Raw genomic sequence first — 18,323 nt, 5'->3', positions numbered from 1 at the left:
TAGAAATTAGAATAACGAGAATATTTGTGGAGAGATGAGTATTATTTTTGAATTTTTCATCAATATGTTTTATTTTTAAATAATTTTCTTAAAAACTGTTATTTTTGGATAGTTTTCACTTATTAGAGAAATATAGTAGATTTGGGTTTTGTGATTTAAAAATTAGGATAAAAAGAATATTTGTGGATAGACGAGTCTTTCAGAATTTTTCATCAATATGTTGTAATTTTAAATATATTTGTTAATAACTGCTATTTTTGAAAAGTTTTCATTTTATAGAGAAATATTGTAGATTTGAGTTTATGATTTAGAAATTAGTAAAGCAATAATATTTGTGGATAGTTGAGTATTTTTTTCAGGAATGTGCATCAATAGGCTGTATTTTAAATAATTTTCTTAAAAGTTACTAGTTTTGGAAAGTTTTTATTTATTAGCGAAATATTGTAGATTTCGGCTTTGTTATTTGAAAATTAGGATAAAAAAAAATATTTGTGGAAGATGAGTATTTTTTCAGAATTTTTCATCAATATTGTATTTTTAAATATTTTTTTTAAAAACTGCTATTTTTTTAGACAAATATTGTACATTTGGGTTTATGGTTTATAAATTGGCATATAAAAAATATTTGTGGATAGTTGAGTATTCTTTCAGAATTTTCATCAATATGCTGTATTTTTAAATAATTTTCTTAAAACTGCTATTTTTGGAAAATTTTCATTTTATCGAGAAATATTATAGATTTAGGTTTATGTTTAGAAATTAGGATAAAATGAATATTTGTGGATATATGAGTATTCTTTCAGTTTTTTCATCAATATGTTGTATTTTATATAATTATCTTAAAAGCTGCTATTTTTGGCAGATTTTCATTTTATAGAGAAATATTATAGATTTGGGTTTATGATTTAGAAATAAAGATAACAAGAATATTTTTGGATAGTTGAGTATTACTTCAGAATTTTTCATCAATACCTAATGTGTGATGTCACTCGCTTGGTGGAGGCACTGGGTCTGGAATGGGAACGCTGCTGATATCTAAGATCAGGGAAGAGTATCCTGATCGAATGATGCTTACTTTCTCTGTCTTCCCATCACCTAAGGTCTCAGACACAGTGGTGGAGCCATACAATGCGACGCTTTCAGTTCACTAGCTGGTTGAAAATGCTGATGAGTGTATGGTTCTGGACAATGAAGCTCTCTACGACATCTGTTTTAGAACACTTAAGCTTATTACTCCTAGCTGTAAGCCGCTCCCATCATCCCTTTCCCTCGTCTCCACTTTTTCATGGTCTCACCTCCCGTGGCTCCCAGCAGTACCGAGCACTCACCGTCCCTGAGCTAACCCAACAGATGTGGGATTCAAAGAACATGATGTGCGCAGCAGACCCGCGCCCACGGCAGATACTTAACAGCCTCAGCTATGTTCCGCGGCAAAATGAGCACAAAGGAAGTGGAGGAGCAGATGATAAACGTGCAGAACAAAAACTCATCCTACTTCGTGGAATGGATACCGAACAACGTGAAGTCAAGCGTCTGTGACATAGCGCCTCGAGGTCTCTCCATGGCGTCGATTTTCGTTGGGAACTCCACGTCGATTCAGGAGATGTTTAGGCGGGTGAGCGAGCAGTTTACTGCCATGTTCAGGAGGAAAGCTTTCTTGCATTGGCACACAGGGGAAAGGGATGGACGAGATGGAGGTTACGGAAGCGGAGAGCAACATGAACGATTTGGTGTCGGAGTACCAGCAATAACCAAGACGCAACTGCAGATGAAGAAGGGGAGTATGAAGGATGAAGAAGTGGAGTATAATGAGTGAAAATGCTGCTGAGATTAACGGTTTTTATCAGTCACCATTTCATGTTCTTATGTCCTCGCCCGTATATGAGTTTCATGTGATTGTCTGTGTGTAAAAGTGAGTGTTTATTATTATGCTTGTCGCTCGGTTAGTTAGGTATGATTTTTGCAATCTGCCATGGGTTTGATTGTCAATTATGTAATTATTGTGGGCTAATTAAAAACTGATTAAAATTAAAAGGACGATCTTGCAATGTTAAGTTTCCTATTTATGAAATTTCCCAAAGGAAGCGATGGACGAGCAAGAGTTTCGCAGCCGTCTCCAACTATTCCCCGTCGTGCGCTCTCGCGACTACCGTGTAAAAATCTCTCTTCTCTCTGGACAATCTCTTTTGTTGATTGATTGCCACTGTTAGTTTATTTACTTGGTTCAAAAGGGCTATTACTAGCAAACTTGGTATCCGTCTTTTAATCTGATCTTTAGTAGTAGTCAAACATCTTTGACGTTCCTGAGATTGGGAGTAGATATAGTGATAAGAGTGTTCTTAAGATTGTTTGAATGCAAAATTACAATTGTAGCTAGAATGTATTCATAACTATTGTCTGTTTTTGTTCTGGTGCAGGCTGATTTAGATTCTTCAAGTTCAAAGCAATCAACTTCACTCTCAGTTGTTGAGCGAGAGGTACATTTGTGAGGTCTTTTTTTTTCCTTCTTTATTTGATTTAAGGTGTTAAATGCTTGTAATTTTGATGAAACTTGGAACCATTTTATAGGAGGTAAGTGAATGGCACGATGCACCCAGCGTTGTTGAGCGGGAAGACTTGAAAGATCAAGGTATGCCTCCTTTTCTCTCTAATGAAGGAAAGCGACATCTCTTTAGCTTTCTCTCTGAAACCGATTTTTTTTTGTTACATAATTTGAAACAACTCTTATACCCAGGTACTCAAATGTGTCTTAACTTGTATTAAGTGAGGATAAATTAAAAAAAAAATCAGCTGTTCTTTGGTGGTAATTTGGGATCTATGTGATATGTTTTTTTGATTATTGGATCAAGAATATTGCAAGTTGCTTATTTGTTAGCTTTTGTTGTGTGTTTCTAGGCAGACGAGGTGAACTCATTCGTTGATAATTAGGAATGTTGTCCTGTATGATTACCTTAGAATGCTAGACATTTGATCCAATTATATACATTTCATTTTTGTATTTACTTTGGATATGGTTTTGACGTGATCTGACCAATGAAATGAAACCATCCCTGCTCCTTTTAGCCGAATCAAAATCTCAACATATTCCATACATGTATTTTTTTTCGCTTAACACATATAGTTGTCGAAGAAGCATGCGGTTTCATTTGCTCCTTCAGAAATCTTATGCATTGTTTTTTTTTGCGGCATGATTTTGTATCGACTGTCCTAATTTCTTGACATTTTTATACAGATACATTCTGGGATCATTTGAAAGCGGCTGCTGAGAAGAAGGTAAATGATCACCACTGGCTTTTTCAAACGTTTCTGTTGTTGCAAGGAGATTTATAGTCTACTGTTTGTCTTTAGAGTTGTAGCTAATAGTTTAGTAAACCAAGTTTATAACTTAGATACTTCTAGTCTTCTACTGACAGAACTGACTCTTGTTCATCTTTGATTCCACTATTTATATTCGGGTTGTTAAACTGATTATGAAACCTTAATTAACATCGTTGCAGGTTGGTGAGGTTGAAGCAGAGAGATTTTGCAAGGCTTTCGAGAAACTTCACAAGAAACTTGTATGTTTCACACACTCACACTTCATCTACTAAAGACGTTCTCTGCAGATCACTACTAATTACCGAGGACGTTTTCTTATCATGTGTGTTTTGGTTTCAGGTGTATGAAGAGCTGAATCCAGAAGCTGCAAAGCGATACTTATTAAATTCTTAAATTCACGTCTTAATTACTATATGCTTCCAAAGGTTTTGATTGCGTGGAGATATTTCGACTCTCTTTTTCTTTGCTTTTTGATTATCACAATTAGGTATGAGTGGTCAAAAATCTCTTCTCGTGTTCATCTAATTATGATTCTCATCTTATATGGTAGAGAAAGTGATGTTTGAGACATGATTTCTCTTCCTATGTGGAAACAGCAAGTCTTTCTCAAATTCTCCATTTACTTAATCGGGATTTTTAAAATTAATTTTGTATTATCTACAAATGTTTATTTCTCAAAATCTATTTCTTGTCCCTACATAGTGTCTTCAATGAGAATGTAGTAAGATATGTTTTTTTTCTGTCTTTATTTCCGGTCATATCTTGTTCCGACAGCTCCCATCCTATTTCTTCCATATTAACCACACCTAGTAAAATGTAAAGTCATAGCAAAAAGCATCGTGTATGATTTGTGGTAACTAAATTTTAACTGTATACTAGCAAGCTGTTTCAGGTTGAATCTAAGAACTGTCGTTTCTGTTTAAAGATGAAGCTCACATTTTGTATTTTTGGTTTTCCTTACACCTGACCTGAGGTTAATTCTGTGATAGTGTTTAATTATTGCGTTGAACAGAAATATAATTTGATTAGTTTTGGGGACCCATTGTAGTTAATAGTTTAAGCATGAATTGTAGTCTGTATCTTTCACATCCATCTCTGTAAGAGACTAGCTGTATCATAATTTCAATTGAACAATGATGTTAGTTCTTTTCTTTTCCTTTCGCCTCAACAATGATGCTCATTTTATAATCATCAAAAATATTCGCACCACACGAAATTTCCACCAGTTTCATAATCTTTTCAAAGGAAAGATGAGATAATCATGCGTATCAGTAATAAACTAAACGTATTTATATTAATTAGATGAATATCATAGAGAGAGAGATGAACAAATAAGCAGCATTTTCTATTTCTGAAAGACTCGTTCAACAAGTCTTGAAATCTCATTCCTCCACATAGAAAGAGTTACAAATCACGGCAGATCACGTACGATATAATGTATATCAGTGTAATACAAAAGTAAATAAATAAGGTTTTGGGTTTTGTTTGCACATATATATTTTTATTCAGACAAAATTCACAAAACTTGGAAAAGCAAAAAAATATTTATCAATTGTGCAAAGGATTAGGACCTGTGAAGACCCTTCTCTTTCCATCTTCAAAAACATTCTCACCACCTTCATATGTATATATTCTTGATCCTCTTAACGCAGCATTGCCATTAAGATCATCAGGCTTTGGATCCAAAACTCTAGGTTTCTTTAAGCTTCCATGAGTTGAGGGATGATGAATACCAGCAGGAGAGGAGGACGATGAAGCTTTAGCGTAAAGAAACAGAAACAAAAGAAGAAGGATGATAAAGGCAACAGTAGTGATGTGTTCCCTAGGTTTTCTTCTGGAGTAGTTATTTCTCATCTTCAAGATATATAGAGTTTCTCTATAACTATGAGAGATGAGTGTTAGAATTGATTTTTAGAAAATATAAGAGGGAAGAAATAATCAAAAGTTCTGATCAAGATCTCTTAAATTCTCTGTGAAAGTCTCATTGAATGAGAAGAGAAGAATGAAAGTGATGGAAGAAAAGCTAGGGAGCTTTTAACATATGACTTGCTCCAAAAGTTTGCTGCTCTCCTTTCCTTTTTCTTCAACAATACCTTTATAAAAATAACAAAGAGAATAAAATTAGAGTTTTTGTAATTATCATTATTCTTTTTTCTAACTAAGCTTTGGTTGGATCATTTCAAAAGATATTAGCTGAATTATGATCAGTGGTATTAATTAAGTGTGGTTAATCTTTTTACTTGTAGTGGTTAACTTAGGGGGAGAGTAGCGAGGGTGTCAAAAGGCATGTAGAGAGTAATTAAGTGAAGGGTCAAAGAAGAAAGAAATACAAAAAGGAAGAAGAAGGGGCCAAAAAGGGGAATTGGAGTGATGATTCTAAGACTTAGCTTTCTTTGGGGAGAATGATGTTGTCTGTCTTCACTCCCTTTTGTCATTGTGTTATTCCTCACCCATATCTACACTCACACACATGAAAAAAAAATCCACTTCCCACTTGAATGTCCCCCTCTTATTTATATATACATCTGCTTTTATCATTTTCCATCTTGTCTTTGTGGAATATTAAACTCCTTTTTTTGTTTTATTACGAATTAGGAGGAAATGACTATATACACATCAACACATTTGACAAAAAAAAAAAAACATTTGTTGAATTTCGAATTTTTTATTTTATTAAATCATGGATCAACCTTCTTTTTTTTTCCAAAAGAATATTTTTTTCAAAGATCATAAATAAGAAGACACAAATCAATGGTAGTTTGATGACCTTTTGTTATCAATTTTGAAGCATATCTCAAAGGTGGTACATATGTATTTCAGATACTAATTAATGAAACTACTTTATTTTCTTAAATTAAAAGCACAAATAAAGAAACCGCAAGAGGTTCAGTTAAATTGTTTTAACAGTAGAAGATTGTTATCCAAATCCTTTGATGGTTGTTAGCGATTTAGTGTCAACCGTATAAAAATGTGCACGGTTATGGAGCTTCTAGATTGAGTCACAGTCTAACTGGGCCGAGTCCAGGGCGGTGAAGCCCATACATAATATTTTGTTAAAAATAAATAAAAGAAGGCAGAATATTATTTATTATTGAGAAGCAAAAAAAAAAAAACAAATAAGAATGGTATACCTACCCGATTGGTTAAGAAGAAACAGAGAGAAAACTCTGAAACCCTAAGGAAGACGTAGTCCCTCCTCCTCTCTCCCTCCTCCATCACTTTGCCTTTGCTTTCTCAAATTCGCGCGGGAAATCGGACAAACCACTTTCTCCCGTTTCCCCGCTTCTGGGATTCGCAGAGGTGCTTAGATACAAGCTCCGTAGCTAGAATTGAGTTCTCCACGAGATCTGGGCTTGTTCCAACGTGTACGTATTCGTGTTTCTCTCAGCTCCGTCTCTTTCTCGTATTCAATTGAGTCTGAGATTGTGTTTAATTGATGGGTTTTGTCTAGTTTCCCTTTCGAATTCGAATCCTTTGATCATTTTCGTTCTATCAAACTATAAAGGTATCACCTTTAGGTTATCGATAGCTTTCGTAGAATAATAACACAAAAAGGAAGAAACTTTCTTGTTGACTTGCTTACTATCGAGCTAGGATTATTAGTTTCCAGTTGATTTGGGAGAGTTTTGATTAGCAATTTATGCTAAATTCAGATATTATTTTTTAGCTCTTAGGGTTGTTGAGACTGTTTAACAGTTTCGGTCACTAATGCAATGTGAGCTGGTGATGTGTATTGTTAGTTTATGCATTAAAGAATCTAAATTTGCAAATGCTTTCGTGTACTAATCTTGGCGCACTCATTTTGATTTTTTTTCATACATATCAGAGTGATCATGCATGAGCAATTGAGAGCTGTTCGATAAAGAAGATGGAACCTGAACGTACCAATTTTGGAGGTAAACTAGTTTTCAAATTTGGAGCTTCTTCAATCATGTCACTGTTGAGGTCAATGTGGTGGTGGTTGGTTATATAAATGCAGGTCCGAGAGAGTTGTGTGGTGCAGTGGATCTTATATCTCAGTACAAACTACTGCAACACCATGACTTCTTTTGCAAAAGATCGCTTTCTGCGTCTCTGTCAGATTCCCATTATCTTCATGATGTGGTTGGGGACACTGAGATCAGAAAAGGAGATGGAATGCAGTTAGACCAGCTTATTGATAATAATATGTCACAGAGCCGGGAGAGTAATAATGCCCGCATCCAACCTTTTGATATGGATAAGCTTAAGGAGGCTTTCCAACTTAATGATATGACTCCTGTTGAATTGCCTCCAGTAAGCATCTGCTCTCTCTCTTGGTGCCTTCAAGTTTTTTTCTCCATACGAGAATCGATATTTGCAATTGCATAAACTTGGAAATGGGGTCAGTAATGACTGTGTCCTGTAACATCTAGTTCTTTAGTTAATTAAGAATCATTGCCTGATAAGGTGAATTACATCTGGATATCCTTTATAGATGATTACTGTTATTTTCTTTCAGGCAGAGAAGGGGGCTCCAACAATTCCACCAAAGTCAAAACGTGAGTCCAAAGGTAAGGACAGGAAACATAAAAAACACAAGGACAGGGATAAGGACAAAGATAGAGAGCATAAGAAGCACAAGCACAGGCATAAAGACAGAAGCAAAGATAAAGACAAGGACCGAGACAGGAAAAAGGGAAAAAATGGCCACCACGATTCGGGTGATCACGCTAAGAAACATCATGATAAGGTAAGACATGTCTATTTGTTGAACCTGTCTGTCTTACCATAGAAAAGTGGTCTTATGAAAGTTTTTTGCTTTGGAGTTGGGAAGCTTGGTTAAATATTGCTTTGACATAAAATTTAGCAGATCTTAGGCTGCTCTTTATGTATATCGTTTGTTATTTGATCCGATGGAAATCACATGGTGCGCTGATATTTCAGAAAAGGAAACACGATGGGGACGAGGATCTAAATGACGTTCATAGGCACAAGAAAAACAAGGTAATGGTAGTGACTTGAAGTTCCAACCATAGTACGTCTTTGGTAAATTTATTGATTAGTCGATTTTTCTGGTTGCAGCATAGGAGCTCAAAGCTTGATGAGATGGGTGCTATAAGGGTTGCTGGCTAAAACTGGTAGAGACATTCCCAATTTTTGTATTCTGCAATCCTGTAGGTGTCACGGAAGAGGTTTAGAAGCACTTTTCAACTCACTGTAGACTATATATTAGGTAAGCATCTTTGTTCAATTAGCTTAGCGTTCTTATCCAACTTGTGTTGATACTGAACAAGAGGATTTGCTTTGCAGGTTAAAATTTTCAAAATGGTGGATTCATTTGTTGAAGAAGGTGAAATTTGTTAAGAAGAAGAAGCAGAACTTGTATTTCATTTGATTTGGTGACACTTTGTAACATTTTGATCTTTGGAGTTTTTCTTAATTCCATCTCTTTTCTGTCTATAAAAACAATACTATTCATGTAAAATAATTAGTTATCCAATTAGTGTTGCTGAATAAAGTACTGTTAATTCAATTACTAACTATTATCTTATCTGTATGCCACTATATAATTGAAAAAATTGAGCAACTGTAATATAAACTATTTTCTTAAAAAGGATGTCACATTAAAATAAAGGCTTAATAGTAAATGCTTGGAAGACTACCAAAAGTTTTCAATCAAACACAAATTTTAACTTGAGAAGCCATCACCAATTGCTCTCCATCTTTTACTCTTTTCCACAGATCACCTATCCTAAGGTAGCCTATGCCTTCCTCTTTATCCGCAAACATCAGATTCCCTTCTGATTCACTTTCAGTTTCCTCATCTGTCTGTTCTTTATCCATCTCAGCTTCTTCCTCATGTGCTTCCAATGTCACTTCATCTGAATTGAGATCTTCTGTGCTCGTCCTTGCTCTCTTGAATGCCAAGGTCTCCAACTGCTGATTATTGCACTCAGCTGCTCTTTTGACATTGTTGTTCCCTTGTGCTTGTTTTGAGATCATATGAGTATTCTGGTTGTCCAGAAGAGGTAACCGTCCAGAAGATCCAATGATCCGAGGCAACATACCAATTGGACAAGTGCTCCATGTTCTCGCCTTTCTCCATCTTTTATTAGCTTTCTCTGTCTCATTTCCTTTCTTCCTTGAGAGCTGAAGTTTGACAGACTCAAGTCTCTTGCCTGCACTTCTTAGATTCTTCTCTTGTTGCTCAAGGAGCGTCGTAGGAGAAGTCTGTTTCGATGGAACACTTGTGGAGCTTTTATCCACGAGAGGGAGGCTTTTGAGCTTTTCCTTCAAGACACGCCCTCCCACAATATCCCCAAGCACACAACCTGATTTCAAAACCAGCTCATGTCCCAAGGCTCCTAGTAGCAAACATTTGCGTATAAGTTCCATAAGGAAAGTGCTTGGTGGTGTCACTTCAACAGAACTGTTCCTCTGAAAATGCTTTGACACAGTGAGAAGACCCACAAGCCATGCAAATAAGACAGGGAGCTGCCCAGCTTGAGAAACTTCTTCTGCTGACTTATCTGTAAGATTCACATCTGCAAAAAACAACAAACAACTTAAGAACGTTAAAAAACAATCTGGCAACAACCATTTAGGACAAACCAATAGTTACCTTACCTGTTTCATATCTTCTCTGTTCATTATTTTGGATCATATCAAGAACTGACTTGAGTAGAGTCAAAAGCAACTCAGGTTCTCTGTTGGATAACACAATGATTACAGGCTTCCACACATCTAGAAAGACCCTGATATCTTGGCCAGACTGATTCTCAAGTTCTGCCGACTTTGAAGAATCCAATGCCTTGAGTAAGAACTCAAGCAGCACAGATGAGATCTCAGATGAGAAAGAAGGGTATAGCTCAACAAGGCTGCTCACAATCTTCCTTGTCCTTTTATTAGAACCTGAAACACACAAAATTACACAAATGCAATGTGAAAACAAAGGGGATGAAGCTGAGAATTAAATCCAGATGTCTTACATTTTTCTTTGACCAAAGGGGAGTCATATTGAGGATTCTGCTTAAGTTGGAAGCAGAAAGAGAGTTTCCTGAGTTTGGATTTGACTTCTCTTCTCATGCTAGCAGTTCCATCTCTCTTCAACGGAATCTGTGCCTTTTGAGGAACCCAATAAAAAGATTTCAACCATTCAAGTGCCTACAATGAACCAAGGAAGTATGCTAAATCAATAATTGTTCAATAACTACACCACTCCAAAAAAAAAGTTGAGCAAACTTTTTGATATCAAGACCTTTAATGAATCTAAAACGCCAAAATAGAATTAGGAAGTAAAGAAATTTTACCTCATATGAAGCATCTCGGAGCACAAGGAGAGAAGGGAGCTCACGGTGAGAACCCTCTACAATCAGAACAATCAAATCAAAGCATAAGCACAGAGCAGCAGCATCCAAAAAGTTAAAGTACACAACGGAGGAAAGGCAACCTTAAAGATTCTTACCATGACGAAGATCGATCAATTTACGTGGGATACCCATTGCTCTAGCTGCAACCGCAATTGAAACTTCGTCTCTCTTTCTTGTCTTCTCTATGAGACAGTTCACAAGCCTTCAAATATAAAGACGTGAGTCAAAACAATAAAAGTTCCATGAAACCAAAACATATCAAGAAGAAGAGTGGAAAAACTCATAGTCACCTGAGTATTCCCATTGTGTAAAGCATCTGAAGTAAATGCTCTGAATACAATGCATCTGGTGGTTGTTCCTCTCGCCTTTTTTTCCAATCACAATAACAGAAAATAAATAAACATCCAAAAAGCTTTATGAAAGATACCAGAAAAGATTATAGAGACTAACTCAATAAAGCCATCTTTGAGCTGGATTTCAAGAAGGGTGCAAGTAACATCCACAGGCCCTGGAATAGACCCTCTACTTCTCCATGTCTCAACCTGAAACACCCACAACATAAATTCGATCAAAACTTTACAGGAATCTCAACTTCTATTAAGCTCCTAGGGTCTAAAGGAGTAAGCTTTACCAAACAGTTTCATATAAAAATCAAAACTGTTTCAAGAATCTCTAACTTCAATTAACCTCGTTGGGTCCAAATGAGTAAGCTTTAATAAACAGTTTCATATAAAAATCAAAACTTTACAGGAATCTCAACTTCAATTAAGCTCAATTCACTATAAAAATCAAAACTTTACAGGAATCTCAACTTCTATTAAGCTCCTTGGGTCTCAAGCAGTTAGCTTTACTAAACAGTTTCATATAAAAATCAAAACTTTCAACTTCAATTAAGCTCCTTGGGTCTAAAGCAGTAAGCTTTGATAAACGATTTCATATAAAGGTCAGTGCTTTACACATACCCTTTGCAGGGCAAACGCGAATCGATCAGGAGAAGAAGAGAAGAGAGACTCTCTGACGGAGTCCCACTCTTCCCAGTTCAGCCACGGGACTTGTTTACAGCCGTCCGATGATGGTCTCTGTTGATCATGTTCGTTGTTGAGATACGACTCGAAGTCTGCTTCAATACCCTGTAGAGACTCCATTGAAGAGGGACTCGGCTCGATAACAAACTTGGCAGAAAGGAAGACAGAACAGCTGAACTAAAACCCACCTTCAATGTCGGATTAGGGTTTATGAAAAAATGGACATAATTGCAAAATTTGGGTTATTGTTTTAATATTTTTCGATTTAATCCCCCTATTTTCTTTTTGTTAAGTTATAGTCCATGGAACTGAAATTATTATAAGTTGGTTCGGTTAATTTGCATTGGAATACTCTTAAACACAACACAACACTCATCTTCTCTCCATCAAACACATGCTTTATGCCGCACCAATGATCTCTCCTCATCTAAATTTGCGTTTCAGATACATCCATTTGGTTGAGGAAAGGATCACATTTCATTTCATAGCATCCATGATCAACTTTTGAAAACAAAAACTTCAAGAGTTGAGAAAAAGCCAGCATTGTATTTACCTTTGGAATGCGTTCATGGTTTGGAAACATCATGTTCTAGCTCATCAACATATCTCTTTTCTTTCAGAAGAACGTACCAGAACCTCTGAAGATCAACCCATGACTTTAGACGCAGCTTCGAAGCTTTCCAGCCTCGACCTAAAGCACCAAAGTCATTGCAAATGATCTTATAACAGCCTCATTAACAAAAACATTCAAATCCTTAATTTTAGCATTATAATTTTCAAAATTTTCATCCCATAGCCTTAAAAAAAAAAGCTTAGAGAGGGACAACAGTGTTATATGAACAAACAATCAAAAGGAATCATAAACATTCAGACTACCAGAAAATCAATTGATAAGCAGCCACAATGAAAGTCTTTTATCAATTAAGTACATTGTGTAAAAATGTACTCAGGGAATTATATGACAAAAGCATTATATGGTAAAGTATGGATTCTGAATTAAATGAACAATGAGAAGAGAAAGAAAAAGTAGATAACATGTCTCTATTCTGTCGGGAAAAACCACCACATCCCAAAATAAAAAAACAAGAGAACCATAAACAGAGAGACCAATTAACTTTAGAGTATGTTTCACATCCGCCATGGCTACCACCTCTCAAGCTCTCGTCTGTGTTCATCAATATCAAGGGACCTCCGAGTATTGGACTAGCCCGCATTCTCCTATCTTCCAAATGTCATCACTTTCCAGCTTGAACTCAAAGAGAAGCTCGCTAGAAGTAACCTCAGCTTCGATTCAAAATGTGTAAAGATGTTCTGCTAAAGCCGGATACAAAATTTCACTGCAATTTTTATACACAACAAACACAACCGTCGATTTGTCTTCAGAGCAAGCGTCGTGGTCACCTTTACTAAGCAGCAAGATGCAAGCTTTAAATGTCATGGATTTTGGAAGAGGCTTTTCATTCAACTTGATTGTCAATGGACCTCCACCAGTAGCTCGGTGAGTGAAGTATTCCGGCACTTGTCCCTTGAGCACGAACCTATTCAGACTAGACATTTTCTTGACCCACGGAGGAAGCTCTTGTATCTCTGTGTCGGTCAAGCACATGCATGTGATTCTTTCAAGAGCATGAGTGAAGTCCTTGAGGTTTTCAAAGTATGACATCTGCAAATAATCAAGACGAGGCCATGACCTAATCGAGGGAGGCACTTGTTCTATTGCAGTTCCTATGAGGTAGAGATATCCAATGTTTGTGGAGATGTCAGGAAAACTTTTTAACATGGAGCAATCACTGAGATCAAGTAACTGCAAAGATTCCAAGTTGATGTTGGTGGGAAGAACCTCTAGCTTACTGCATCCTTTTAGTCTCAGTTCTTTCAGCTTCTGAAGCTTTCCAATGAAAAGAGGAAGTTCCACCAGATTTATGCAATTACTAAGGTTCAGTTCCTCTAGATTAATGGCATTCTTAATAAAGGAATTTGGAGATTGATGGCATTTCCGATAATGGAGCATCCACCGAAATCAAGACTTGAACATCCAGCGAGATCAAGTTTATACAACTTACTGATGTTGGTGTGAAGAATCTCTAGCTTACTGCATCCTTGTAATATCAATATCTGTAACTTCTGAAGGTTTCCAAGAGAGAGAGGAAGTTTCACCAGATTTGAGCAGTTACTAAGAACCAACATCTCCAAGTTGGTGGCATTCCCAACAAAAAATGGGAGCTCTACCAAGATTTAAGCAATTACTAACATCCAATTCTTGGAGATTAACGGGATTCCCAATAAAAGAGGGAAAATCCACAAGACTTGAGCATCCACCGGATATCTAGTTTCTCCAGACTATTTCCACTCATAGAAGGGAGTTTGATTAGACTCGAGCAATCACGAAGATTCAAATTCTCAAGATTATTGGTATACCCAATAGCGGGTGGAAGCTTCACTAGGCTTGAACAATCATTCAGATTCAATTTCTCAAGGTTAGTGGCAGTGGAGAGATCAGGAAGCTCCTTCAAATTTACATAATCACTCAAATCCATCCACTTGAGACTTCGAAGTGACTGTACAGAAAAAAAAAAACAAAAGCATAGTTGTTTTTATACACTTTAAACAGACGAGAACCAAACTTTTAAAAAGAAAACTACATAGATGGGTGTGGCAAGATCAGATCTTTTTTTATATAGCTAAAAATGCACAAATGAGAGATTCGAAGCGAAGATAAATAAATCAAATAACTTACTTTAATTCCTTCCCACAACTTCTCAAGCTTGCTGTGATTCATCACTAGTTTGACAAGGAACTCCAAGTTTACATTGCAAGGAAAACATGTCATTGGAAAATGACTCCACTCTAGTAATCGAAGTTTATGAGATAGATAGTTCAGACCTCGAGTTAATTGCAATTTATCACAATCACCAGAGACTTTTAAGAATTGGAGATTTGACATTCCTTCAAAGGCTTTCTCACTTAATTCTATTTTGTTCTTTGATTCTTCCGTATCTGAACATTATGCCTATGACACTTTTACTACCCTGAAATAAGGAACAAACAAGAAACTAGAGTTTGTCAGTTATCAAATAAACTAAAATTCCAGGGACAATGAAAGCCTCTTACTGTTGAATCACCAGTCAGTACTTCACGAATCTCTCTTTCATCGTACAGAAACTGGCGCTGTCCAGGCTCATGAATAGATTCTTTACAAACAATTTCTCTACCTAGTTTTCCTAGCAAACTATGCACCGTTATATATCCCCAGCGGTTGATAGATATAAGAGACTTCTCAACTAAGACGTTATGTCTTTGCCTCACTTCCAAGAACTTATTTGCAAGATAATCTTCCACTTTGTGAATCTTTTCAGAGTTGAAGAAGCAGGCTATATGAAGAAATAAATCTTTATCTTCATCATCCAAAGCATCATAGCTGAACTTCAAAATGCTTCCAATATCAGCGTTGAGGCTAGTCGTTAATCTTGGTAGCGAATTTGTCCACTCTTGCTTGGACATTCCCCGAAAGTAGGAACCCATAACCCTTAGCCCCAAAGGGAGTTCTCCAGAAAGCCTTGTAACTTTCCGAGCAAGCTCCTCAAAACCATCTTTAGGGGACTTTTGACCAAAAGAATATGTACAAAAGATTTGGAGTGCCTCATCATTCGTTGGAAAATCCACCTTGTAAATATGGTTGACTCCATGTGCTCTAAAAAGTCTCTGATCTTGGGTTGTGATTATAATCCGACTCCCCGGACCAAACCAACAAGTCCCTTTGGCTATCGCATCTAGTTGTAGTGACCGGTCCACGCCATCAAGAACAACAAGAACTTTCTTGTCCTTCAATCTATTTGACGCAACTCCCAAATGAGAAACCACCATATCCTTTTGGTTGGTTATTTGAGACATAAACTGTTGTTGTAGTTGCAACTTTAAGCTATAGTCATCGGAACACAGTCTTGAATAGTTTGCTTTGAGATCATCCATAAAGACACTCAGCTGAAAACTGTTGGAGAGTTGGTTGTATACAACTCTAGCGATTGTGGTCTTCCCAATCCCAGGAGGACCCCAAATCCCAATCATCCTCACCTCATCTGAGTCTATGCATAAAAATGGTTCCATCTTTTTCAAATGAGCTCCCATTCCAACTAACCCGTCGAAATCATTTGAGGGTGTGAAATTATTCAGCATGTTTGAAACATCAGTGGCGATTCTCTTGATCATGGCCGCTTCAGTATCCCTAACAATTGGAGAGTTCAATGCATCCATTAAATAATCATGCAAAATGATAAAGAAATATGAATCTATTGTTTAAAAATGTATAGAGACAGTGGGAATCAAAAGAATTAACCAGTTGCTTGAATGATAGCCAGCGATTGTAGCAACTTTTGCAAAAGCTTGTCTCCATCTCTCAATGCATTCCTTTGTTTTACCAGCACAAGTTTTTCTAAAGACTCTCCCAAAATCTCCTGCTAGCTTTTTCACATCAGATGGATCCACTTCGTAGAAAACAGCCATTACAGTTTGACCCAACTCTTCTCTGCATTTCATAATCTCCACAAGTTCATCAAGACACCATTTTGAGGAGGCATAGTTCCTAGAGAGCAAGATGATTGCAATCTTAGATCCTCTGATGGCCTTGATCAGCTCGGGACCAATAGATTCTCCTCTTCTGATTTCATTATCAACGAATGGAGTGATTCCTTTTCTTTCGAACTCCATCTGAATGTGACTAAGAAAGGTTCTGCGGACATCTGCCCCGCGGAAACTGGGAAAGACATCATGCATCCAGATGTCAGAAGAAGAAGGTTGAGGAACTGTTGAAGGAGACAAAGAAGATGAAGGTGAAGAAGGAGAAGGAGAATCCTCTTCTCTGTTATCTTCTTGATGGAATCTAAGTTTTCTCAAAAGAGTTAAGAGTCCTATTGCAGAAGCAACAGTACTGGTGAGGAACAAAGAAGAATCCATTAATGAGTATGATGGAAAGAGGATCAGTATTACCGAGAGCTATGTGGAGGAAGAAACTATAAAGAAGGTTTGTATACATTGGACACAGAACGTTGCCTCTATTCCACCGACTAGAAAGTTGAAATCACGAGCAAAAAAAACGTGGATCGACTGTTGCCTTTCTCCGTATACCTAATTCCTTGATATTTTCACACAGAAAATTACAAGAACGACAATAATAGAGGAGGCCCTAGAAGAGCAAGTAGCAGGAGAGGAATCTTAGTAAATATGAGATTCAAGAAAATACATAATGATAATAAACTTAAAAATGAAGATTAATAATCAGAAATCAGAAAGCTTAAACAAGACAACAACCACCACCTCCTCTCTTGTTTCCTGTTTGTGTTCTTCAGAATCTGCATGCACTCAAAAAACAAACCAAAACTTGTTAAACACACAAAACCAAACCATCCATATAGATCACAGTGAATGAGCTATTCCAAGAACCATTGAAGACTTGAAGTAACTACATACATTTTTGAATTAATCTCAAGCTTATCTTAGCTCCTTACCGTGAAGAGTTCTAGTTGAGAGTGGAACGGATCAGGGAGCTCGCTTCTCTGGAACTCCACCCTCTACTCTTCTATCTTCGAATTAATCCCATTGTCTTGCTTTTCTCCACTTGTTCATGTCACAACTTCTAAACTGTTATTCTTTCGGAATGAATCCTTGCTATATATATGAACCTCTATAACCTCTCGTTACAGAACCTATAAGCCTATATGAATCCTTGTTCTTCTTTCGGAATGATTCCTTGTTCCAGTGAACGTTTAGAAGCTAAGGAATTTGCCTTGCACAACAAGCTTGATAGCGGAAATGCAAGAAAGACTTCATGACTTTCTTATGGCTCAAACAGAAGGGCTTAAAAAGAGTTTGAAAAAAAAGGCTGAGTAAAATTTGATTTTGTTGAACACTGAAAATTCTAACATCAAGTGAAAATTGTTAGCTCTCTTTAGGAACAACTGAACGATACTTCTGCTACTCAGATAACAGATCTTGAACGTTGACAAATTAGCCAAGACTGAAGCAAGGGGTGAGAAAACAGAATCCAAATACAAAAACACTAGAAGAAAGTAAAAAGGAGCCTTCAAGACGAGTTTGGAGAGTTTCAGAGCAAAAGGTTTCACTCTGGAGAAGTTAGCATCGCTTGAGAAACACTTCATGGAGTCGAATCTGTTATATCAGTGCAATTATCTGCCTTCATTTGTTGAGGATGATCCCGTTGATGACATCAACAGGCAAAGCGTATGCTGGATCAATTGCTTTGACTCCACGGTACTCAAGAAGGGAAAGCCCTCCACAGAGAGCTATGTGGAGGAAGAAACTATAAAGAAGGTTTGTATACACTGAACACAGAACGTTGACTAGAAAGTTGAAATTACTAGCAAAAAAACGTGGATCGAATGTTTCTTTTCTCCGTATACCTAATTCCTTGATATTTTCACACAGAAAATTATAGAACCGACAGTAATAGTCTAATAGAGGAGGCCCTACAAGAGCAAGTGACAAGAGAGGAAACTTCCTTAGTAAATATGAGATTCAGGAAGCATAAACAAGACAACACAAAGCACAAAACATTTTTTTTCTTGTTAGTAAGAAAAATAGTAAAATAAAGAAAGTCATAGCACAAGCTTGATAGCAGCAATGCAAGACTTCATAA

The 18,323-nt window shown here is 36.7% G+C and overlaps 4 protein-coding genes and 2 pseudogenes across 5 annotated transcripts; 3 read left to right on the top strand and 3 right to left on the bottom strand.

The window, feature by feature from the left end:
* The first annotated feature begins 975 nt into the window (after positions 1-975).
* Positions 976-1,816, top strand: LOC106329649 (annotated as a pseudogene).
* A 267-nt stretch (positions 1,817-2,083) lies between these two features.
* On the top strand, positions 2,084-3,888 carry LOC106335234. Its single transcript, XM_013773702.1, has 6 exons — positions 2,084-2,153; positions 2,418-2,477; positions 2,569-2,629; positions 3,233-3,273; positions 3,498-3,557; positions 3,658-3,888. Exons 1-6 carry the CDS (start codon positions 2,088-2,090, stop codon positions 3,709-3,711), a joined length of 342 nt encoding a protein of 113 aa, XP_013629156.1. The 5' UTR covers positions 2,084-2,087; the 3' UTR covers positions 3,712-3,888.
* An 821-nt stretch (positions 3,889-4,709) lies between these two features.
* Positions 4,710-5,351, bottom strand: LOC106335235 (CLAVATA3/ESR (CLE)-related protein 22-like). Its single transcript, XM_013773703.1, has one exon. It carries the CDS (start codon positions 5,170-5,172, stop codon positions 4,867-4,869), a length of 306 nt encoding a protein of 101 aa, XP_013629157.1. The 5' UTR covers positions 5,173-5,351; the 3' UTR covers positions 4,710-4,866.
* Positions 5,352-6,434: 1,083 nt separating this feature from the next.
* LOC106335233 (mediator of RNA polymerase II transcription subunit 19a-like) lies at positions 6,435-8,600 on the top strand. 2 transcript variants are annotated; one of them, XR_001268709.1, is made up of 7 exons: positions 6,436-6,683; positions 7,145-7,214; positions 7,298-7,593; positions 7,799-8,029; positions 8,224-8,283; positions 8,362-8,512; positions 8,590-8,600. XR_001268709.1 is itself a non-coding variant. In XM_013773701.1 (6 exons), the coding sequence occupies exons 2-6, from the start codon at positions 7,187-7,189 to the stop codon at positions 8,410-8,412; spliced, it is 666 nt and encodes a 221-aa protein (XP_013629155.1). In that variant the 5' UTR covers positions 6,435-6,683; positions 7,145-7,186; the 3' UTR covers positions 8,413-8,514. The 2 variants fall into 2 exon arrangements, 1 of the variants encoding a protein (XP_013629155.1); XM_013773701.1 differs by lacking the exon at positions 8,590-8,600 and having other exon boundaries at positions 6,435-6,683; positions 8,362-8,514.
* A 249-nt stretch (positions 8,601-8,849) lies between these two features.
* Positions 8,850-11,866, bottom strand: LOC106335232. The gene is made up of 8 exons (XM_013773700.1): positions 11,612-11,866; positions 11,100-11,191; positions 10,940-11,014; positions 10,745-10,851; positions 10,590-10,645; positions 10,269-10,443; positions 9,907-10,191; positions 8,850-9,824 (listed from the first exon to the last, which is right to left on the bottom strand). Exons 1-8 carry the CDS (start codon positions 11,792-11,794, stop codon positions 8,956-8,958), a joined length of 1,842 nt encoding a protein of 613 aa, XP_013629154.1. The 5' UTR covers positions 11,795-11,866; the 3' UTR covers positions 8,850-8,955.
* Positions 11,867-12,629: 763 nt separating this feature from the next.
* Positions 12,630-18,276, bottom strand: LOC106336509 (annotated as a pseudogene).
* Between the last annotated feature and the right edge of the window lie 47 nt (positions 18,277-18,323).

The sequence above is a fragment of the Brassica oleracea genome, chromosome C3 (genome assembly GCF_000695525.1).
Source record: "Brassica oleracea var. oleracea cultivar TO1000 chromosome C3, BOL, whole genome shotgun sequence".
NCBI classification, from domain to species: Eukaryota; Viridiplantae; Streptophyta; class Magnoliopsida; order Brassicales; family Brassicaceae; genus Brassica; species Brassica oleracea.
This window is presented reverse-complemented; position numbering and strand designations above follow the sequence as displayed.